The sequence below is a fragment of the Rhinoraja longicauda genome, chromosome 24, assembly GCF_053455715.1.
Source record: "Rhinoraja longicauda isolate Sanriku21f chromosome 24, sRhiLon1.1, whole genome shotgun sequence".
Taxonomy (NCBI): domain Eukaryota; kingdom Metazoa; phylum Chordata; class Chondrichthyes; order Rajiformes; family Arhynchobatidae; genus Rhinoraja; species Rhinoraja longicauda.
This window is the reverse complement of record NC_135976.1, coordinates 34,812,539-34,837,557: the sequence shown is the minus strand read 5'-3', so window position 1 is coordinate 34,837,557 and position 25,019 is coordinate 34,812,539. Positions and strand designations below refer to the sequence as shown.

Genomic DNA, 25,019 nt, shown 5'->3' with positions numbered 1-25,019 from the left:
AAGTTGGGTGAATCACATGGTCTCAAGTGTCAAGAGTCTAGAGTCAAGAGTGTTTAATTGTCACAGGTACGGACAATGCCAGAATGAACCCTTACCTGCAGCAGCAGAACAGGCTTGGAAACACCAGACTCATAGATAACATTTAATAAACAACAATTCAATTCATTAATATCCCTAATACTAGTGCAAAAACGCCCAAAGTGCAACCAAAGACAGTCCATGGTTCATAGTTTAGTTACTGTTGTGGAACATAGAACAGTACAGCACAGGAACAGGCCTTTCAGCCAACAATGTCTGTGATGAACATGATGCCAAGACCAAACCTTAACTGCCTGCTTAGTCTATTATCCGTTATATTACTAAAACTCTGATCTTGAGGAAAAATAAATAAATATATATATATATATAATGTATATATCTGAGATTTGGAAACAGGCCATTCAGCCCAACTAGCACATGCTGACCCATAGACCCCATCTAAGCTAGTCCCATTTCACTACATTTGGCCCAAATCCCCATAAAAACATTCCTATCCATGTACCTATCCAAGTGTCTATTAAATGTTGTTGTAGTACCTTCCTCAACTACCTCCTCTGGCAGCTCGTTCCATGCACCCACCACCCTCTGAATGTAAAAGTTGCCGCTCAGTCTCCTTTTAAATCTTGCCCCTCTCACCTTAAACCTATGTCGCCTGGTACCCTGGGTAAAAGACGCTGCGCATTCACACTCTCTATTGGCCGCATGCTGTCTGTACGGAGTTTGCACGTCCACATTGTGACCGTGTGGGTTTCCTCCGGGTGCTCCGGTTTTGTCCCACATCCCAGTGACGTGCGTGTTTGTAGGATAATTGGTCTGTGTAAATTGTATCTAGTGTGTGGGATAGAACTGGTATATGGGGTGATCACTGGTCCCCATTGACTCAGTGGGCCGAAGAGCCTGTTTCCCTGCTGTACCTCTGAACTAAACTAGACTAGACTAGACTTTGCTACTGTCCCTGGGCCGGGCCTTGCTGAACCAGGGGGAGGTTTCACTCCACTCTCAGCCGGATGAATACTTCACATTCAGTCTTATTACGATCGGTCCAAAAGCAAGAATACATCCCTTCATCTTTCTCTTGCACGCCTGTCAGGAGCAACGAGACATGCCACTTCCCATTGATTATATCGATGCATGAACTTCCAGCGCACATCAGATGCGCTATAAAACGCAAATGTGCCTCCATTATAACTGGCAACGATAACACCGTGTTTTGTCCGTGCATCCTGGAAGACCCTCATTGCCTTCCACACGGGCAAGTTTGCTTCCTCTCCCCATTCTCTGGCGATCGGACCTGTTCCAGTTCCGGAGACTTGCCACACCATCTCCTCAAGGACCATGAATCCTATCCATCTCTGCAGTCCCATGTTCCTGTGGGTGAAACAATGGGTCACCTTATTGCAACTCAGTAGGATTCATGATGATATTCTCTGAACCTGCCCAGAGTTGGGGAGTCAAGAACCAGAGGACAGGGGTTTAAGGTGAGGGGGGAAAGATTTAACGGGAAACTGAGGGGTGAATTTTTTACACAAAAGGTGGAGGCTGTATGGAACGAGCTGCCAGAAGAGGCAGTTGAGGCAGGGACTATCACAATGATAAAGAAACCATTAGACAGGTACATTGATATGACAGGATTAGAGGGATGAGGGCCAAAAGCAGGCAGGTGGGACTAGTTTTGATGGGACAAGTTGGTGGGCACGGGCAAATTGGGCCAAAGGTCTCGCTGTATGACTCTATAACTTAGGGCGGCACGGTGGTGCAGCGGTAGAGTTGCTGCCTTACAGCAAATGCAGCACCGGAGACCCGGGTTCAATCCCGACTACAAGTGCGGTCTGTACAGAGTTTACCTTCTCCCTGTGACCTGCGTGGGTTTACACCCACACGCCAAACACGTACAGGTATGTAGTTTAATTGGCTTGGTAAATGTTTTTAAAAATTGTCCTTAGTGGGTATAGGATAGTGTTAATGTGCGGGGGTGCTTGAAGGGCCTGTTTCCTTGATGTATCTCTAAACTAAACTTGTCCCACCCCGGTCATTCCTCCTTCTCCCTGGTCCTGTCCAGCAGAAGATACAGAAGCTTGAAAGCGCGCACCACCAGACTCAGGAACAGCTTCTTCCCCTCTGCTATCAGGCTCCTGAACTGGGGGAACAGTGAATAGAGACAATCCCACCCCCATCACTCACAGCCCCTTGAAGGAACCACAGGGGTGGTTACCAGCTCCGGAGTCTCCACAGCAGGGTGGCGGGGCCGGTCTTGTTCACATCTCCTGCCATCGCTCGCTCCCTTTATACCGACTCCCGGCTTCTCCTGACCCTCATTGCCTGCGCTGCCGCACTCTTAACCAATCACTGCCTCCCACGGAGCATTGGCCGGAGTCAGCCGCCACCTCTCCCCCTCTGCCAAACGTGTCGTTGCATCAGCCGTTAACGTTTAACAAGAACAACGCCGTCCCAGCTGCAAGCGGCCAGACAGGCGCCCCACACATCCTGCTTGTGTCTCCACCACGTCTCACTCTGGCCCCCCATCGGGCCGGATGTCCCAGCCACTCCACGGCACCACCACATCACTGGCACCACAGTTTATGCTCAATCAACAACTGGACAGCTTGGACATGGATCATCTCACCAAACTTGCCCAAATAAAAATCTAAATTACCTTTTTGCAACAAGTACCCACATGCGCAAAACCTGCACGAGATTGCCCAGCTGTTGGCAGTTGTGCAGCAGAAAACAGAAACAGAAACAATCTGAGTGGCCGGAGCGGCGGGATTAGTCGCGGCTGACTCTGGTTCTGGTTGATTACTGCGCAAAATACCTCAGAAGTGGTTATCTCGCGCAGGTTGGGTTGAATGTAGAGTAGCGATTACATTTTGAATTGGGCCTTTTTGACCAAGTTGAGGAGATCAAGTGGCTCAATCCCCTTTTTAAATGATTTCGGCCAATGATGGCAGTAACTAGATCAATACTTCGGGCTCTTGAACACTGCACAACATTGAGGTTAACGATGAACTTCCATGGACTGTCTTGGGTTGCATTAAGGTCGTTGGCTTTTCACACTCGTATTGTTCTCTTTCATTTATTGAATTCTTTTGCTCTTTATATATTATATTAATGTATTTTATTGTGTAAAAGGCTCCTCAACAAAGGACACTTTCCGGTCATGGTTTACCACCCTTTTCCCCAGGCCCACTTTGGGGGAGCCATGTTGTGGTCTCTAGATCTTGATGACTTCAGTGGAACAAGAAGTAAAGATGGTGTTTATCCTTTGATCAACACATTGAAAACCTTCCTCAACATTAACGGTATGGATCGATTATTATTTGTATCCCAAGTCAAAGTGAACTGCACTTACTTGTTACAATCCAGAATATTTTAACAGGTCGGAGCAGTGAACTAAAGTGTCATGGAGTTGCCTTTAGATTAGTTTAGTTGAGTTGGGTTTAATTTAGATTTGCTTAGAGTGATCACGCACACACAAGTGTAGGAAAATAACTGCAGATGCTGGTACAAATCGAAGGTATTTATTCACAAAATGCTGGAGTAACTCAGCAGGTCAGGCAACATCTCAGGAGAGAAGGAATGGGTGACGTTTCGGGTCGAGACCCTTCTTCAGACTGATGTCAGGGGGGGCGGGACAAAGGAAGGACATAGGTGGAGTCAGGTAGAGGGAGAACTGGGAAGGGGGAGGGGAAGAGAGGGACAGAGGAAAAGAGCAGGCTATTCTAGACTGGGTATTGAGTAATGAGGAAGGGTTAGTTAGCAGTCTTGATGTGCGTGGCGCCTTGGGCAAGAGTGACCATAATATGGTTCAGTTCTTCATTAGGATGGAGAGTGACTTAGTTAATTCAGAAACAACGGTTCTGAACTTAAAGAAAGGTAACTTTGAGGGCATGAGACGTGAATTGGCCAAGATAGACTGGCAATTGATTCTTAAAGGGTTGACGGTGGATATGCAATGGAAGGCATTTAAAGATCGCATGAATGAACTACAACAATTGTTCATCCCAGTTTGGCAAAAGAATAAATCAGGGAAGGTAGTGCATCCGTGGCTAACAAGGGAGATTAGGGATAGTATCAAAACAAAAGATGAAGCATACAAATTAGCAAGAAAAAGCAGCCTACCAGAGGACTGGGAGAAATTCAGAGTCCAGCAGAGGAGGACAAAAGGCTTAATTAGGAAAGGGAAAATAGATTATGAAAGAAAACTGGCAGGGAACATAAAAACTGACTGCAAAAGCTTTTATAGATATGTGAAGAGAAAAAGATTAGTTAAAACAAATGTAGGTCCCTTGCAGTCAGAAACAGGTGAATTGATCATGGGGAGCAAGGACATGGCAGACCAATTGAATAACTACTTTGGTTCTGTCTTCACTAAGGAAGACATAAATAATCAGCCGGAAATAGCAGGGGACCGGGGGTCAAATGAGATGGAGGAACTGAGTGAAATCCAGGTTAGTCGGGAAGTGGTGTTAGGTAAATTGAATGGATTAAAGGCCGATAAATCCCCAGGGCCAGAAAGGCTGCATCCCTAAGGTGCTTAAGGAGGTAGCCCCAGAAATAGTCATTGAAAGTAGGCATGCAGGTGCAGCAGGCAGTGAAGAAAGCGAATGGTATATTGGCATTCATAGCGAGGGGATTTGAGTATAGGAGCAGTTGTTCAGGGCATTGGTGAGACCACACCTGGAGTATTTCGTACAGTTTTGGTCTCCTAATCTGAGGACATTCTTGCCATAGAGGGAGTACAGAGAAGGTTCACCAGATTGATTCCTGGGATGGCAGATCTTTCATATGAAGAAAGACTGGATAGACTCGGCTTGTACTCGCTGGAATTTAGAAGATTGAGGGGGGATCTTATAGAAACTTACAAAATTCTTAAGGGGTTGGACAGGCTAGATGCAGGAAGATTGTTCCTGATGTTGGGGAAGTCCAGAACAAGGGGTCACAGTTTAAGGATAAGGGGGAAATCTTTTAGGATCGAGATGAGAAAGTTTTTTTTCACACAGAGAGTGGTGAATCTGTGGAATTCTCTGCCACAGGGCCGAATGGCCTACTCCTGCACCCATTTTCTATGTTTCTATATGTCAGTCCCGCCATCCCGGGAATTAACCTGGTGAACCTACGCTGCACTCCCTCAATATCGAGAATGTCCTCCTCAAATTAGGAGACAAAACTGCACACAATAATCCAGGTGTGGTCTCACTGGGGCCCTGTACAACTGCAGTAGGATCACCTTGCTCCTAAACTCAAATCCTCTTGCTATGAAGGCCAACATGCCATTACCTTGCTTCACTGCCTGCTGTACCTGCATGCTTACTTTCACCGGCTGATGAACAAGGACACCCTGGTCTCGTTGCACCTCCGCTTTTCCTAATCTGACACCATTCAGATAATAATCTCCCTTCTTGTTCTTGCCACCAAAGTGGATAATCTCACATTTAGCCACATTAAACTGTATCTGCCCACTCACCCAACCTATCCAAGTCACCCTGCAGCCTCATAGCATCCTGCTCCCAGCTCACACTGCCACCCAGCTTTGCGTCACCCACAAACTTGGAAATGTTACAATGAATTCCTTCATCTAAATCGTTAATATATATTGTAAATAACTGGGGTCCCAGCACCGATACTTGCCGCACCCCACTAGTCACTGCCTGCTTTTCTGAAAAGGAGCCATTAATTCCAATTCTTTGCTTCCTGTCTGCCAACCAATTCTCTAACAATGTCAATACCCTACCCCCAATACCATGTGCTGTGGAGGCAGATATGATAGTTATGAGAGAGACTTGGTGGAGACACAAGCAGGATGTGTGGGGCGCCTGGCTGGCCGCTGGCAGCTGGGATGGCGTTGTTCTTGATAAACGTTAACGGCTGATGCAACGACGACACGTTTGGCAGAGGGAGGAGAGGTGGCGGCTGACTCCGGCCAATGCTCCGTGGGAGGCAGTGATTGGTTGAGAGTGCGGCAGCGCAGGCAATGAGGGTCAGGAGAAGCCGGGAGTCGGTATAAAAGGAGCGAGCGATGGCAGGAGATGCGAACAAAACCGGCCTCGTCACCCTTCTGTGGAGACTCCAGAGCTGGTAAACACCCTGTGGATCCTTCGAGTGGCTGTGAGTGATTGGGGTAGGATTGTCTCTGTTCATTGTTCCATCACTTCAGAAGCCTGATAGCAGAGGGGAAGAAGCTGTTCCTGAGTCTGGCGTGCGTGCTTTCAAGCTTCTGTACCTTCTGCTCGACGGGACCAGGGAGAAGGAGGAATGACCGGGGTGGGACAAGTTTAGTTTAGAGATACAGCGCGGAAACAAGCCCTTCAAGCATCCCCGCATATTAACACGATCCCCATACCCACGAGGGACAATTTTTTTTACATTTACCAATCCTTTTAACCTACATACCTGCACGTCTATGGAGTGTGGGAGGAACATCTCCAAGTTTGTGGATGACACGAAGCTGGGGGGCAGTGTTAGATGTGAGGAGGATGCTAGGAGGCTGCAACGTGACTTGGATAGGTTAGGTGAGTGGGCAAAGGCATGGCAGATGCAGTATAATGTGGATAAATGTGAGGTTATCCACTTTGGTGGCAAGAACAGGAAAGTAGACTATTACCTGAATGGTGGCCGATTAGGAGAAGGGGAGATGCAACGAGACCTGGGTGTCGTGGTACACCAGTCATTGAAAGTAGGCATGCAGGTGCAGCAGGCAGTGAAGAAAGCGAATGGTATGTTGGCATTCATAGCGAGGGGATTTGAGTATAGGAGCAGGGAAGTTCTGCAGCAGTTGTACAGGGCATTGATGAGACCACACCTGGAGTATTGCTTACAGTTTTGGTCTCCTAATCTGAGGAAAGACATTCTTGCCATAGAGGGAGTACAGAGAAGGTTCACCAGATTGATTCCTGGGCTGGCAGGACTTTCATAGGAAGAAAGACTGGATAGACTCGGTTTGTACTCGGTGGAATTTAGAAGATTGAGGGGGGATCTTATAGAAACTTACAAAATTCTTAAGGGGTTGGACAGGCTAGATGCAGGAAGATTGTTCCCGATGTTGGGGAAGTCCAGAACAAGCGGTCACAGTTTAAGGATAAGGGGGAAGTCTTTTAGGACCAAGATGAGAAAGTTTTTTTTCACACAGAGTGGTGAATCTGTGGAATTCTCTACCACAGAAGGTAGTTGAGGCCAGTTCATTGGCTATATTTAAGAGGGAGTTAGATGTGGCCCTTGTGGCTAAAGGGATCAGGGGGTATGGAGAGAAGGCAGGTACGGGATACTGAGTTGGATGATCAGCCATGATCATATTGAATGGCGGTGCAGGCTCGAAGGACCGAAAATTCCTACTCCTGCACCTATTTTCTATGTTTCTATGAATATACAAACTGCGTACAAACAGCACTCGTAGTCGAGATCGAACCCGGGGCTCCGGCGCTGCAGTCGCTGAAAGGCATCAATTCTACCGCTGCGCCACCGTGCTGCCCTAAGTTATAGAGTCATACAGCGAGACCTTCGGCCCAACTTGCCCGCGTCCACCAACTTGTCCCATCAAAACTAGTCCCACCTGCCTGCTTTCATCCCTCTAATCCTGTCCTATCAATGTACCTGTCTAACTGTTTCTTAATCATTGTGATGGTCCCTGCCTCAACTACCTCTTCTGGCAGCTCGTTCCATACACCCTCCACCCTCTGTGTAAAAAAGCTACCATTCAGTTTCCCGTTAAATCTTTCCCCCCTCACCTTAAACCCCTGTCCTATGGTTCTCGATTCCCCAACTCTGGGCAGGTTCAGAGAATGTCATCATGAATCCTACTGAGTTGCAATAAGGTGACCCATTGTTTCACCCACAGGAACATGGGACTGTAGAGATGGATAGGATTCATGGTCCTTGTGGAGATGGTGTGGCAAGTCTCCGGAACTGGAACAGGTCCGATCGCCAGAGAATGGGGAGAGGAAGCAAACTTGCCCGGGTGGAAGGCACGGGTGCCTCGGCAAGGCAATGAAGGTCTTCCAGGGCGCACGGACAGGGCAGGTTCTGACAGATATAATGGGAGAACGTTTGAGGATTAGAGGGGGTCTGATGTCCGCTGGAGGTTCGTGCATCGAGACATCTATGGGAAGGTGGGGAGCGGGACGCCTCGTTGCTCCTGACAGGCGCACAAGAGAAAGATGAAGGGATGTATTCTTGCGTCTGGTCCGATCATTATAGGAGCCACTGAGGCAATGCCTCAGAATGAAGATCCTTCAAACAGAACCGAGCAAGAGAGGGTGAAGTTGGGTCAATCACATGGTCTCAAGTGTCTAGAGTCAAGAGTGTTTAATTGTCTCATGTACCGGCAATGTAACAATGAACCCTTACCTGCAGCAGCAGAACAGGCTTGGAAACACCAGACTCATAGATAACATGGTTAACCAGCGCTCCCTTCAACCGATGGCGTCGTCAACGACTCCACAAAAATGGCGCTCGCGCTCCTTCTCCTCTCGCTCCGCCATCTTGTGCGCGCCTCTCGCTGCCGCGCTACCCGCCGCGATGTGTAGTCCAATTTCGCGCTGCCCGCCGGGAGGTGTAGTCTTAATGACTCTTCCCTTCCTGGAGGAGTAGTCATAACTCGCGCTTCCCGCCGGGAGGTGTAGTCCCATTTCGCGTTGCCCGCCGGGAGGTGTAGTCCCATTTCGCGCTGCCCGCCGGGAGGTGTAGTCCATTTCCCGCCAGGCACAGGTAAGTGGCTTTCTCCGCCAGAGGCTCGACGGCTCGGTAGGGCTTGCTGCACTCGTCACGGTCCCGGATGAAGTTCCCCGCACACTAACGGTGGCACGGATCGGTAGGGTTGCTGGGCCCGGGGGGGATGGAGTGGGAGAGGGAAGGGGTGATGTGGGGGGGAAGGGGGAATGGAGTGGGTGAAGGGTGAGTGGGGGATGGAGTGGCTGAGGGAGGTGGGAGGTGGAATGTGGGAGGTGGAATGTGGGAGGGAGTGGATTGAGTGGGTGGGGGGAAAGGGGGGAGCCCATGAGGGCGTGCAGCGTAGGTTTACTAGGTTAATTCCCGGAATGGCGGGACTGTCATATGTTGAAAGACTGGTGCGACTAGCCTTGTTTACACTGGAATTTAGAAGGATGAGAGGGGATCTTATCGAAACGTATAAGATTATTAAGGGGTTGGACACGTTAGAGGCAGGAAACATGTTCCCAATGTTGGGGGAGTCCAGAACCAGGGGCCACAGTTTAAGAATAAGGGGTAGGCCATTTAGAACGGAGATGAGGAAAAACATTTTCAGTCAGAGTTGTAAATCTGTGGAATTCTCTGCCTCAGAAGGCAGTGGAGGCCAATTCTCTGAATGCATTCAAGAGAGAGCTAGATAGAGCTCAAGGATAGCGGAGTCAGGGGGTATGGGGAGAAGGCAGGAACGGGGTACTGATTGTGAATGATCAGCCATGATCACATTGAATGGTGGTGCTGGCTCGAAGGGCCAACTGGCCTCCTCCTGCACCTATTGTCTATTGTCTATATTTGTCATCTCACCTCATGCTCACTGGCCCTAGTGCTGAGGTGCAGTTGCTGTGGTCACACCTGTGCGTGACATGGGCACTAGGACTTAGATCTGACCAGATGCCCTGGAGCTTGCTTCATCACTGACTGGCATCGCACCAGCCGGGCCGGAGGGCCTGTTTCCACGCTGTATCACTCTACGACTCTAAGGATGGAAATGTCAACAACTAGAGAGCACAGTTTTAAGGTGAGAGGGCGAAGTTTAAAGGAGATACGCAGGGCAACTATTTTACACAGAGGGTGGTGGGTGCCTGGAAGACGCTGCCAGGGGTGGTGGTGGGGACAGATACAATAGTGGAATTTAGGAGACTTGTGGATAGGCGCATGGAAATGCAAGGAATGGAGGGATGTAGATATGTGCAGGCGGATAAGAGTTCATGTTCAGCACAGACATTGTTGGCTGAAAGGCCTGTTCCTGTGCTGTACTGTTCTATGTTCCACAACAGTAACTAAACTATGAACCATGGACTGTCTTTGGTCGCACTAAGGACATTGGGCTTTGTTGCACTAGTATTAGGGATATTAATGAATTGAATTGTTGTTTATTAAATGTTATCTGTGAGTCTTGGTGTTTCCAAGCCTATTCTGCTGCTGCAGGTAAGGGTTCATTGTTGCATTGTCCGTACCTGTGACAATTAAACACACTTGACACCTGAGACCATGTGATTCACCATACTTCACCGACAAACATCCTCTCTTGCTCGGTTCCGTTGAAGGATCTTCATTCTGAAACGTTGCCTCTGTTGCTCCCCCACAGATGCTGCCCGACCCACTGTGTGTCTCCCACATTGCACTTCAATTATGTTCCTGTTCTCAACATCTGCAGACTCCTGATTTTCAACATGTTGTCCCTTCCTTGTGTGTCATGACCAAAAATGGACACAGCTCATGGAACCTGGTAATGTTGCCCGCAGTGTGCAAGAGATGCACAAAGTTCAGTCAGAGAGTTGTGAATCTGTGGAATTCTCTGCCTCAGAAGGCAGTGGAGGCCAATTCTCTGAATGCATTCAAGAGAGAGCTCGATGGAGCTCTTAAGGATAGTGGAGTCAGGGGTTATGGGGAGAAGGATGGAACGGGTACTGATTGAGAATGATCAGCCATGATCACACTGAATGGCGGTGCTGGCTCGAGGGGCCGAATGGCCTACTCCTGCACCTATGGTCTATTGTCTATTGTTACACCCAACTCAATTATGGCACACAAAGAATCGCTCACACCGTCTGTCTTCAGGGCAGGCAGAAGAGAGTTTATTTCCATGAATATTACATTTCCGGATGCAAGCAGGGACTGTTCACCTCACTGCATGCGATCCACACTCACACCTTCCACGACACTCACCTTTATACCTTTACTATTCCCTGCCTAGTGTCCTAGAGTCATACCGCATGGAAACAGGCCCTTCAGCACAACTAGCCCGTGCTGACCCATATACCCCATCCAAGCTAGTCCAATTTCACTACATTTGGCCCATATCCCCATAAAACCATTCCTATCCATGTACTTATCCAAGTGTCTATTGTTGTGGTCCAGCCTCAACTACCTCCTCTGGCAGCTCGTTCCATGCACCTGCCACCCCCTGAGCGTAAATGTTGCTGCTCAGGTTCCTTTGAAACCTTGCCCCTCTCACCTTAAACCTACGTCCCCTGGTGCTTGATGCCCGTACCTTAGGTAAACGACGCTGCGCATTCACCCTCTCTATTGCCCGGGTGCTGTCTATACGGAGTTTGCACATTCTCACTGTGACCGTGTGGGTTTCCTCCGGGTGTTCCGGTTTCGACCCACATCCCAGAGACGTGCGTGTTTGTAGGATAATTGGTCTGTGTAAATTGTATCTAGTGCGTGGGATAGAACTGGTATATGGGGTGATTACTGGTCCCCATTGACTATGGGCCGAAAGGCCTGTTTCCCTGCTGTACCTCTGAACTAAACTAGACTAGACTAGACTTTGCTACTGTGCCTGGCCCGGGCTCTGCTGAACCAGTGGGAGGCTTCACTCCACTCTCAGCCGGATCAATACTTCACATTCGGGATTAATACCATTGGACCAAACGCAAGAAAACATCCCTTCATCTTTCTCTTTAACGCATGTCAGGAGCAACGAGGCACCACGCAACCAATTGATGAACTTCCAGCGGACATTAGCCCCGCTGTAAATCGAAAACCAACTGCTGCTAAAACTGGCAATGTTAATACCGTCTTTTTTCCAAACAACATATGGGAGCACAGGGAAATCTGTGGATATTTCACAGGGCAGCGTAACAGAACCACCCGGAGATGCGACCAGCACCTTCTCTCCATTCGCTGAAAGGTGATGTCTGTCAGAACCTGGCTTGTCCATGCATGCTGGAAGATCTTCATTGACTTGCCGAGGCGCCCGTGCCTTCCACCCGGCAAGTTTGCTTCCTCTCCCCATTCTCTGGATATCGGACCTGTTCCAGTTCCGGAGACTTCCGGTTAATGTGCGGGGATGCTTGAAGGGCCTGTTTCAGCACTGTTTGACTCTATGACCCTCTCACTTGTCCCACCCCGGTCATTCCTCCTTCTAGCTGATCCTGTCCAGCAGAACGTACAGAAGCTTGAAAGCGCGCACCACCAGACTCAGGAACAGCTTCTTCCCCTCTGCTACCAGGCTTGTGAACTGGGGAAACAGTGAACAGAGACAATCCCACCCCCATCACTCACAGCCCCTTGAAGGATCCACAGGGGTGGTTACCAGCTCCGGAATCTCCACAGTAGGGTGACGGGGCCGGTCTTGTTCACATCTCCTGCCATCGCTCGCTCCTTTTATACCGACTCCCGGCTTCTCCTGACCCTCATTGCCTGCGCTTCTGTACTTAGGCAGGACCAGGGAGAATTTGAATAGATTTGAATTGAATTGGATAATTTGATTAGAATTGAATAAATGTATTTGCCAAGTATGTACACGCACAAGGAATTTGCCTTTGGTGCTCCGCTCGCAAGTAACAACACGACATACAGGAAACAGTTAAGAATAAAACATAAACCATTGTTACAAAGGCACCAGGATGCCAGCTGTGTCACTTCCCGTCTGTAGGCAGATTCCTCCCCATCCTGGATCAGTGCAATCAAGGTTGTGTCGTCTGCAAACCTGAGAAGCTTGACAGAGGAGTCTGTGGAGTTGCAGTCGTTGGTGTAGAGAGAGTAAAGGAGAGGGGAGTGTATGCAGCCTTGTGGTGCTCCTATGCTGAGGGTCTGCGGGTCCGAGATGTGCTTTCCCAGCCTCACATGCTGCTTCCTGTTTGTCAGGAAGTTGGCGATCCACTGACAAGGGGGAATGACCGGGGTGGGACAAGTCTTTGATTTTGTTGCTTTTCTGAGGCAGCGTGAAGTGTAGATGGAGTCAATGGTGGGGAGTGTGGTCTGTGTGATGGACTGGGCTCAATCCACAACTCTCTGCGATTTCTTGTGGTCTTGGGCTCAGAGCTGATCCCAAACCGAGCTGTGATGCAAGCCGACAGTCTGCTCTCGGTGGTGTATCTGTAGACGTCTGTGAGAGTCATTGGAGACATGCCGAATTTCCTCAGTCTCCTGAGGCAGTAGATGCATTGGTGCCTCCTTGGCTGCCACTGCAATGTCGTTGGTCCACGACAGATCAAAGCAACTTAAAATAAAGCAGGCGGTGAGCTGAGGAAGCTGCCCAGCGACATTGCCCAGTGTGGTGGCAGCAGGTTCAGAGAATGTCATCATGAACCCTACTGAGTTGCAATAAGGTGACCCATTGTTTCACCCACAGGAACATGGGACTGCAGAGATGGATAGGATTCATGGTCCTTGTGGAGATGGTGTGGCACGTCTCCGGAACTGGAACAGGTCCGATCGCCAGAGAATGGGGAGAGGAAGCAAACTTGCCCGGGTGGAAGGCACGGGTGCCTCGACAAGGCAACGATAAACAGCTTCCAGGATGCACGAACAAGCCAGATTCTGACAGTGATCAGACTTTTACAGTTAGATATCATGTGGTTGTTGCATCTCCGGGTGGTTCTCTTGCGATGTACTATAAAATATCCGAAGATTACGGTCAAGTGAGCTCTGTTTCATGGAGGAAGGATGGTGTTCCCATTGCCGAATATAATGATAAGACCTTCGCACATTATCAAGGGTCTGATGTCCACTGGAGGTTCGTGCATCAAAACGTGCACCTGAATCGGGACGCATCGCTGCTCCTGTCAAGGCCACAAGAGAACGATGAAGCCATTTATTCCTGCGTTTGGACCATCTCCTTCTCGACCTCAGCGCAGTGTTCGATACAGTGGACCGCACCATCCTTATTGACCGTCTCCGGTACGCGGTTGGCATTGATGGCACTGCCCTGAGCTGGTTCGCTTCGTACCTCAAAGATAGGAGTTTCGCCATCAACATAGGCAGTTATTCCTCTGCTCCAGCTAGCCTCTCCTGCGGAGTTCCACAAGGTTCCATCCTAGGCCCCATTCTCTTCTCTCTATACATGCTCCCCCTTGGCCAAATCATTCAAAGGCACGGCATTTCTTTCCACTGCTATGCCGATGACACTCAGCTTTACCTCCCCCTGAAACCCAACAACCAGTCAAATTTAAACAGCCTCTTACACTGCCTTGAGGACATAAAATGTTGGATGGCACAGAACTTCCTCCAAGTCTGAGGTCATCCTATTCGCGCGCCCCCCCCCCCCCCCCCCCCCCCGACTCCATCAAATTGATAACAGGCAGTCTTGGAAGTCTATCCTGCCTAGTCAAACCGCATGTCAAAAACCTCGGCATGATATTTGACTCTGCATTAAAATTTGATAAGCAAGTCAACGCTGTGGTAAAAGCCAGCTTCTTCCAACTTCGAACCATAGCTAAAATCAAACCTTTCCTCCAATTCGACGACACAGAAAAAATCATTCACGCTTTCATTTCCTCCCGCCTAGACTACTGCAACTCCCTATACACTGGGATCAGCCAATCTTCCCTGTCCCGCCTGCAACTGGTCCAAAACGCCGCAGCGAGACTCCTGACGGGTACCCGTAAAAGGGACCCATCACCCCGATTCTGGCCTCTCTCCACTGGCTCCCTGTACGGTACAGAATCAACTTCAAGCTCCTCCTATTCACGTATAAAGCCCTAAATGGACATTCCCCCCCCCTACATCAAAAATCTTCTAACCCCCCTCTCTAACTCCAGGTCCCTCAGGTCGGCCGACTTGGGGCTATTCACTATCCCGCGGTCTAGGCTTAAGCTCAGGGGTGACCGCGCTTTTGCGGTTGCAGCTCCTAGACTGTGGAACAGCATCCCTCTCCCCATCAGAACTGCCCCCTCCATCGACTCCTTTAAGTCCAGGCTCAAAACCTATTTCTACTCCCTAGCATTTGAGGCTCATTGAGGAGGCGCTGTGAACTGTTTGCGTGCTACTGTATGTTTTTCATTTTTTTTCTATTGGAACCTAATTAGATGTACAGCACTTTGGTCAACGTGGGTTGTTTTTAAATGTGCTATACAAATAAAATTGACTTGACTTGACTTGACCTCTGGTCAAGGGAAATGTGAAGTAGAGACCTGACTTTCAATGTAGTGAAACCCCCCCCCTGGTTCAGCAGGGGCCAGCCCAGGGACAGTAGCAAGGTCTAGTCTAGTTTAGTTTAGTTCAGAGGTACAGCAGAGAAACAGGCCCTTCGGCCCACAGAGTCAACGGGGACCAGTGATCACCCCATATACTAGTTCTATCTCACACACTACAGACAATTTACACAGACATATTAACCTACGAACACTCACGTCTCTGGGATGTGGGAGGAAACCGGAGCACCCGGAGGAAACCCACTCGGTCACAGTGAGAACGTGCAAACTCCGTACAGATAGTGGCAACATTTACTCTCAGGGAGTGGTGGGTGCATGGAACGAGCTGCCAGAGGAGGTAGTTGAAGCTGGTACCACAACAACATTTAATAGACACTTGGATAGGTACATGGATAGGAATGGTTTTATGGGGATGTGGGCCAAATGTAGTGAAATGGGACTAGCTTAGATGGGGTATATGGGTCAACATGGGCTAGTTGGGCTGAAGGGCCTGTTTCCGTGCGTTATGACTGACACTAAGCAGGGAATAGTAAAGGTATAAAGGTGAGTGGCGTGGAAGGTGTGAGTGTGGATTGCATGCAGTGAGGTGAACAGTCCCTGCTTGCATCCGGAAATGTAACATTCATGGAAATAAACTTTCTTCTGCCTGCCCTGAAGACAGAAGGTGTGAGCGATTCTTTGTGTGCCAGCATTGAGTTGGGTGTGAACTTTGTGCAACTCTTGCACACTGCGGGCAGGTTCTATGAGCTGTAGACACAAAATGCTGGAGTAACTCAGCGGGTCAGGCAGCATCTCTGGAGAGAAGAAATGGGTGACGTTTTGGGCTGAGACCCTTCTTCAGACTGATGTCAGGGGAGGGGGCGGGACAAAGATAGAATGTAGTCGGAGACAGTAAGACTAGTGGGGAAACTGGGAAGGGGGAGGGGATCAAGAGGGGAAACAAGGGCTATCTGAAGTTAGAGAAGTCAATGTTCATACCGCTGGGGTGTAAACTACCCAAGCGAAATATGAGGTTCTGTTCTTCCAATTTGCGCTTGGCCTCACTCTGACAATGGAGGAGGCCCAGGACAGAAAGGTCAGATTGGGAGTGGGAGGGGGAGTTGAAGTGCTGAGCCACCGGGAGATCAAGTAGGTTAAGGCGGACTATGAGCTGTGTCCATTTATGATCATGACACACAGGGGCGGAACAACATGTTGAAAATCAGGAGTCTGCAGATGTTGGGAACAGGAACATAAGTAAAGGGGAATGTGGGAGATACGCAGTGGGTCGGGCAGCATCTGTGGGGGAGCAACAGATGTTGAGGAGCTGAACCAAAGTGGAGTTGCTGCGACTGGTGCGATGGCAGTCAATGATGAAGCAAGCTCCAGGGCATCTGGTCAGATCTAAGTCCTAGTGCCCATGTCACGCACAGGTGTGACCACAGCCCGGTATGCAAACTGCTGAGGGTCCAGCAGGGGGCTTGTGATGTTTTTCAGCTGGGCCAGCACAAGTCTTTCTTAGGTCTTCATGACCACAAAGGTCAGTGTGCCAGGCCTGTAATCATTAAGGCCAATGATCCTTGTCTTTTTGGGGACATGGACAATAATGGAGGCTTTGAACCCGCGTGGGTTTTCTCCGGGTGCTCTGGTTTCCTCCCACACTCCAAAGACGTGCGGGTTTGTAGGTTAATTGGCTTCAGTAAAATAGTACACTGTCCCTAGTGGGTGTAGGATAGCATTAGTGTGCTGGGATGGCTGGTCCGAGGGGCCAAAGGGCCTGTTTCCCCACTGTATTTCTAAACTAAACTAGACTAAAAGTGGAGTTGCTGCGGCTGGTGTGATGCCAGTCAATGATGAAGCAAGCTCCAGGGCATCTGGTCAGATCTAAGTCCTAGTGCCCATGTCACGCAAAGGTGTGACCACAGCAACTGCACCTCAGCACTTGGGCCAGTGAGCATGGGGTGAGATGACAAATGTAGACCCCATGGGCATAACATCTGTGGTCAGAAAGTTACTAGAATATTCTGAGGGATAAGGTTATTAGATGGACGAGGGCTGATTAGGGATAGTCAACATGGTTTGTCCACGGACAGGGCAGGTTCTGACAGATATAATGGGAGAACGTTTGAGGATTAGAGGGGGTCTGATGTCCGCTGGAGGTTCGTGCATCGAGACATCTATGGGAAGATGGGGAGCGGGACGCCTCGTTGCTCCTGACAGGCGCACAAGAGAAAGATGAAGGGATGTATTCTTGCGTCTGGTCCGATCATTATAGGAGCCACTGAGGCAATGCCTCAGAATGAAGATCCTTCAAACAGAACCGAGCAAGAGAGGGTGAAGTTGGGTCAATCACATGGTCTCAAGTGTCTAGAGTCAAGTGTGTTTAATTGTCTCATGTACCGGCAATGTAACAATGAACCGTTACCTGCAGCAGCAGAACAGGTTTGGAAACACCAGACTCATAGATAACATGGTTAACCAGCGCTCCCTTCAACCGATGGCGTCGTCAACGACTCCACAAAAATGGCGCTCGCGCTCCTTCTCCTCCCGCTCCGCCATCTTGTGCGCGCCTCTCGCTGCCGCGCTACCCGCCGCGATGTGTAGTCCAATTTCGCGCTGCCCGCCGGGAGGTGTAGTCTTAATCACGCTTCCCTTCCTGGAGGAGTAGTCATAACTCGCGCTTCCCACCGGGAGGTGTAGTCCAATTTCGCGTTGCCCGCCGGGAGGTGTAGTCCAATTTCGCGCTGCCCGCCGGGAGGTGTAGTCCATTTCCCGCCAGGCCCCAACCGCCGCCCCTCGGGGCACAGGTAAGTGGCTTTCTCCGCCAGAGGCTCGACGGCTCGGTAGGGCTTGCTGCCCTCGCCACGGTCCCGGATGAAGCTCCCCGCACACTAACGGTGGCACGGATCGGTAGGGTTGCTGGACCCGGGGGGGGATGGAGTGGGAGAGGGAAGGGGTGATGTGGGGGGGGAAGGGGGAATGGAGTGGGTGAAGGGTGAGTGGGGGATGGAGTGGCTGAGGGAGGTGGAATGTGGGAGGGAGTGGATTGAGTGGGTGGGGGGAAAGGGGGGAAAGGGGGGAGCCCATGAGGGCGTGCAGCGTAGGTTTACTAGGTTAATTCCCGGAATGGCGGGACTGTCATATGTTGAAAGACTGGAGCGACTAGCCTTGTTTACACTGGAATTTAGAAGGATGAGAGGAGATCTTATCGAAACGTATAAGATTATTAAGGGGTTGGACACGTTAGAGGCAGGAAACATGTTCCCAATGTTGGGGGAGTCCAGAACCAGGGGCCACAGTTTAAGAATAAGGGGTAGGCCATTTAGAACGGAGATGAGGAAAAACATTTTCAGTCAGAGTTGTAAATCTGTGGAATTCTCTGCCTCAGAAGGCAGTGGAGGCCAATTCTCTGAATGCATTCAAGAGAGAGCTAGATAGAGCTCAAGGATAGCGGAGTCAGGGGGTATGGGGAGAAGGCAGGAACGGGGTACTGATTGTGAATGATCAGCCATGATCACATTGAATGGTGGTGCTGGCTCGAAGGGCCAAATGGCCTCCTCCTGCACCTATTGTCTATTGTCTATATTTGTCATCTCACCTCATGCTCACTGGCCCTAGTGCTGAGGTGCAGTTGCTGTGGTCACACCTGTGCGTGACATGGGCACTAGGACTTAGATCTGACCAGATGCCCTGGAGCTTGCTTCATCACTGACTGGCATCGCACCAGCCGCAGCAACTCCACTTTTGTTCAGCTTTTCAACCTTGCCCGATGTGGGCAAGTTGGGCCGGAGGGCCTGTTTCCACGCTGTATCACTCTATGACTCTAAGGATGGAAATGTCAACAACTAGAGAGCACAGTTTTAAGGTGAGAGGGCAAAGTTTAAAGGAGATACGCAGGGCAACTATTTTACACAGAGGGTGGTGGGTGCCTGGAAGACGCTGCCAGGGGGGGTGGTGGGGACAGATACAATAGTGGAATTTAGGAGACTTGTGGATAGGCGCATGGAAATGCAAGGAATGGAGGGATGTAGATATGTGCAGGCGGATAAGAGTTCATGTTCAGCACAGACATTGTTGGCTGAAAGGCCTGTTCCTGTGCTGTACTGTTCTATGTTCCACAACAGTAACTAAACTATGAACCATGGACTGTCTTTGGTCGCACTAAGGACATTGGGCTTTGTTGCACTAGTATTAGGGATATTAATGAATTGAATTGTTGTTTATTAAATGTTATCTGTGAGTCTTGGTGTTTCCAAGCCTATTCTGCTACTGCAGGTAAGGGTTCATTGTTGCATTGTCCGTACCTGTGACAATTAAACACACTTGACACCTGAGACCATGTGATTCACCATACTTCACCGACAAACATCCTCTCTTGCTCGGTTCCGTTGAAGGATCTTCATTCTGAAACGTTGCCTCTGTTGCTCCCCCACAGATGCTGCCCGACCCACTGTGTGTCTCCCACATTGCACTTCAATTATGTTCCTGTTCTCAACATCTGCAGACTCCTGATTTTCAACATGTTGTCCCTTCCCTGTGGGTCATGACCAAAAATGGACACAGCTCATGGAACCTGGTAATGTTGCCCGCAGTGTGCAAGAGATGCACAAAGTTCAGTCAGAGAGTTGTGAATCTGTGGAATTCTCTGCCTCAGAAGGCAGTGGAGGCCAATTCTCTGAATGCATTCAAGAGAGAGCTCGATGGAGCTCTTAAGGATAGCGGAGTCAGGGGGTATGGGGAGAAGGATGGAACGGGGTACTGATTGAGAATGATCAGCCATGATCACATTGAATGGCGGTGCTGGCTCGAGGGGCCGAATGGCCTACTCCTGCACCTATGGTCTATTGTCTATTGTTACACCCAACTCAATTATGGCACACAAAGAATCGCTCACACCGTCTGTCTTCAGGGCAGGCAGAAGAGAGTTTATTTCCATGAATATTACATTTCCGGATGCAAGCAGGGACTGTTCACCTCACTGCATGCGATCCACACTCACACCTTCCACGACACTCACCTTTATACCTTTACTATTCCCTGCCTAGTGTCCTAGAGTCATACCGCATGGAAACAGGCCCTTCAGCACAACTAGCCCGTGCTGACCCATATACCCCATCCAAGCTAGTCCAATTTCACTACATTTGGCCCACATCCCCATAAAACCATTCCTATCCATGTACTTATCCAAGTGTCTATTACATGTTGTTGTGGTCCAGCCTCAACTACCTCCTCTGGCAGCTCATTCCATGCACCTGCCACCCCCTGAGTGTAAATGTTGCTGCTCAGGTTCCTTTGAAACCTTGCCCCTCTCACCTTAAACCTACGTCCCCTGGTGCTTGATGCCTGTACCTTAGGTAAACGACGCTGCGCATTCACCCTCTCTATTGCCCGGGTGCTGTCTATACGGAGTTTGCACATTCTCACTGTGACCGTGTGGGTTTCCTCCGGGTGTTCCGGTTTCGACCCACATCCCAGAGACGTGCGTGTTTGTAGGATAATTGGTCTGTGTAAATTGTATCTAGTGCGTGGGATAGAACTGGTATATGGGGTGATTACTGGTCCCCATTGACTATGGGCCGAAAGGCCTGTTTCCCTGCTGTCCGGTTAATGTGCGGGGATGCTTGAAGGGCCTGTTTCAGCACTGTTTGACTCTATGACCCTCTCACTTGTCCCACCCCGGTCATTCCTCCTTCTAGCTGATCCTGTCCAGCAGAACGTACAGAAGCTTGAAAGCGCGCACCACCAGACTCAGGAACAGCTTCTTCCCCTCTGCTACCAGGCTTGTGAACTGGGGAAACAGTGAACAGAGACAATCCCACCCCCATCACTCACAGCCCCTTGAAGGATCCACAGGGGTGGTTACCAGCTCCGGAGTCTCCACAGTAGGGTGACGGGGCCGGTCTTGTTCACATCTCCTGCCATCGCTCGCTCCTTTTATACCGACTCCCGGCTTCTCCTGACCCTCATTGCCTGCGCTTCTGTACTTAGGCAGGACCAGGGAGAATTTGAATAGATTTGAATTGAATTGGATAATTTGATTAGAATTGAATAAATGTATTTGCCAAGTATGTACACGCACAAGGAATTTGCCTTTGGTGCTCCGCTCGCAAGTAACAACACGACATACAGGAAACAGTTAAGAATAAAACATAAACCATTGTTACAAAGGCACCAGGATGCCAGCTGTGTCACTTCCCGTCTGTAGGCAGATTCCTCCCCATCCTGGATCAGTGCAATCAAGGTTGTGTCGTCTGCAAACCTGAGAAGCTTGACAGAGGAGTCTGTGGAGTTGCAGTCATTGGTGTAGAGAGAGTAAAGGAGAGGGGAGTGTATGCAGCCTTGTGGTGCTCCTATGCTGAGGGTCTGCGGGTCCGAGATGTGCTTTCCCAGCCTCACATGCTGCTTCCTGTTTGTCAGGAAGTTGGCGATCCACTGACAAGGGGGAATGACCGGGGTGGGACAAGTCTTTGATTTTGTTGGTTGCTTTTCTGAGGCAGCGTGAAGTGTAGATCGAGTCAATGGTGGGGAGTGTGGTCTGTGTGATGGACTGGGCTCAATCCACAACTCTCTGCGATTTCTTGTGGTCTTGGGCTCAGAGCTGATCCCAAACCGAGTTGTGATGCAAGGCGACAGTCTGCTCTCGGTGGTGTATCTGTAGACGGTCTGTGAGAGTCATTGGAGACATGCCGAATTTCCTCAGTCTCCTGAGGCAGTAGATGCATTGGTGCCTCCTTGGCTGCCACTGCAATGTCGTTGGTCCACGACAGATCAAAGCAACTTAAAATAAAGCAGGCGGTGAGCTGAGGAAGCTGCCCAGCGACATTGCCCAGTGTGGTGGCAGCAGGTTCAGAGAATGTCATCATGAACCCTACTGAGTTGCAATAAGGTGACCCATTGTTTCACCCACAGGAACATGGGACTGCAGAGATGGATAGGATTCATGGTCCTTGTGGAGATGGTGTGGCACGTCTCCGGAACTGGAACAGGTCCGATCGCCAGAGATTGGGGAGAGGAAGCAAACTTGCCCGGGTGGAACGCACGGGTGCCTCGGCAAGGCAACGATAAACGGCTTCCAGGATGCACGAACAAGCCAGATTCTGACAGTGATCAGACTTTTACAGTTAGATATCATGTGGTTGTTGCATCTCCGGGTGGTTCTTTTATGCTGTACTGTAAAATATCCGAAGATTACGGTCAAGTGAGCTCTGTTTCATGGAGGAAGGATGGTGTTCCCATTGCCGAATATAATGATAAGACCTTCGCACATTATCAAGGGTCTGATGTCCACTGGAGGTTCGTGCATCAAAACGTGCACCTGAATCGGGACGCCTCGCTGCTCCTGACAAGGACACAAGAGAACGATGGAGCCGTGTATTCCTGCGTTTGGACCACCTCTAGTCAAGGGAAATGTGAAGTAGAGACCTCGCTGTTAATGGAGTGAAACCCCCCCCGGTTCAGCAGGGGCCAGCCCAGGGACAGTAGCAAGGTCTAGTCTAGTTTAGTTTAGTTCAGAGGTACAGCAGAGAAACAGGCCCTTCGGCCCACAGAGTCAACGGGGACCAGTGATCACCCCTTATACTAGTTCTATCTCACACACTACAGACAATTTACACAGACATATTAACCTACGAACACTCACGTCTCTGGGATGTGGGAGGAAACCGGAGCACCCGGAGGAAACCCACTCGGTCACAGTGAGAACGTGCAAACTCCGTACAGATAGTGGCAACATTTACTCTCAGGGGGTGGTGGGTGCATGGAACGAGCTGCCAGAGGAGGTAGTTGAAGCTGGTACCACAACAACATGTAATAGACACTTGGATAGGTACATGGATAGGAATGGTTTTATGGGGATGTGGGCCAAATGTAGTGAAATGGGACTAGCTTGGATGGGGTATATGGGTCAGCACGGGCTAGTTGTGCTGAAGGGCCTGTTTCCATGCGGTATGACTCTAGGACACTAGGCAGGGAATAGTAAAGGTATAAAGGTGAGGCAGAGAATTCCACAGATTTACAACTCTCTGACTGAAAAAGTTTTTCCTCATCTCCGTTCTAAATGGCCTACCCCTTATTCTTAAACTGTGGCCCCTGGTTCTGGACTCCCCCAACATTGGGAATATGTTTCCTGCCTCTAACATGTCCAACCCCTTAATAATCTTATATGAATGGATAGAAAATTGACTTCTTGGAAGGAAGCAGAGGGTACATTAACTGCACAGTGGATGGTGCGGCTCTGGGGAGTGTCGTAGAGCAGAGGGATCTAAGTGCAGGTACATCGTTCCTTTACATTAGCGTCACATGTAGATTGGGTGGTCAAAAAGCTTTCAGCACATTGGCCTTAATTAGTTAGAGTATTGAGTATAGCAGTTGGGAAGTCATGTTACAGTTATACAAGACTTTAGTGAGGCCACATTAGTGGTCACTAGTTTTCAGGAACGCTGTTGCCAAGCTGGAAGAGGTGCAGATAAGATAATGTTTCCACTAGTGTGAGAGTCTAGGACGAGAGTCTACACCTAAAAGCGCAGGAGGATGAGCGGTGATCTTATAGATTTGTGTTAAACCATGAGAGGAATACAACAAGTAGATGCCAGAGCAGGGGAATTGAGGACCAGAGGGTTAAAAGAGAAGGGGAAATGATTCAATAGGAATCTGATGGGTAACGTTTTCACAGGAAGGTGTGGTGGGTGCCTGGAACACGCTGCCAGGGGTGGTGGTGGTGACTGATACAATAGTGGCATTTAGGAGACTTGTGGATAGGCGCACAGAAATGCAGGGAATGGAGCGATGGAGATATGTGCAGGCGGATAAGAGTTGGTCTTGGCATCATGTTCAGCACAGACATTTATTCACAAAATACTGGAGTAACTCAGCAAGTCAGGCAGCATCTCGGGAGAGAAGGAATGGGTGACGTTTCGGGTCGAGACCCTTCTTCAGACTGATGTCAGGGGGGCGGGACAAAGGAAGGATATAGGTGGAGCCAGGAAGATAGAGGGCGATCTGGGAAGGAGGAGTGGAAGGGAGGGACAGAGGAACTATCTAAAGTTGGAGAAGTCGATGTTCATACCACTGGGCTGCAAACTGCCCAGGCGAAATATGAGGTGCTGTTCCTCCAATTTCTGGTGGGCCTCACTATGGCACTGGAGGAGGCCCATGACAGAAAGGTCAGACTGGGAATGGGAGGGGGAGTTGAAGTGCTCGGCCACCGGGAGATCAGTTTTGTTAATGCGGACAGAGCGCAGGTGTTCAGTGAAGCGATCGCCGAACCTGTGCTTGGTTTCGCCGATGTAAATAAGTTGACATCTAGAGCAGCGGATGCAATAGATGAGGTTGGAGGAGGTGCAGGTGAACCTTTGTCTCACCTGGAAAGACTGTTTGGGTCCTTGGATGGAGTTGAGGGGGGAGGTAAAGGGACAGGTGTTGCATCTCGTGCGGTTGCAGGGGAAAGTGCCCGAGGTTGGGGTGGTTTGGGTGGGAAGGGACGAGTGGACCAGGGAGTTACGGAGGGAACGGTCTCTGCGGAACGCAGAGAGGGGAGGGAGGGGATGGGAAGATATGGCCAGTGGTGGGGTCCCGTTGTAGGTGACGGAAATGTTGGTGGATGATATGTTGGATCCGCTGGCTGGTGGGGTGGAAGGTGAGAACGAGGGGGATTCTGTCCTTGTTGCGAGTGGGGGGAGGGGGAGCAAGAGCGGAGCTGCGGGATGTAGAAGAGACCCTAGTGAGAGCCTCATCTATAATGGAGGAGGGGAAGCCCTGTTTCCTGAAGAACGAGGACATCTCGGAAGCCCTAGTGTGAAACATCTCATCCCGGGCGCAGATGCGGCATAGACGGAGGAATTGGGAGTAGGGGATAGACTTTTTGCAGGGGACCGGGTGGGAAGAAGTGTAGTCCAGATAGCTGTGCGAGTCTGTGGGTTT

At 49.8% G+C, this 25,019-nt stretch overlaps 1 protein-coding gene across 1 annotated transcript; it reads left to right on the top strand.

Annotated features, from left to right (window-relative positions):
• Positions 1-17,886: 17,886 nt before the first annotated feature.
• Positions 17,887-24,098, top strand: LOC144605155 (uncharacterized). The gene is made up of 2 exons (XM_078420229.1): positions 17,887-17,908; positions 22,011-24,098. The coding sequence occupies exon 2, from the start codon at positions 22,015-22,017 to the stop codon at positions 22,540-22,542; it is 528 nt and encodes a 175-aa protein (XP_078276355.1). The 5' UTR covers positions 17,887-17,908; positions 22,011-22,014; the 3' UTR covers positions 22,543-24,098.
• Positions 24,099-25,019: the final 921 nt, after the last annotated feature.

Coding starts and splice junctions, on each gene's coding strand:
- LOC144605155 (XM_078420229.1), top strand. CDS start 22,015: ATGGGACTGCAGAGATGGATAGGATTCATGGTCCTTGTGGAGATGGTG.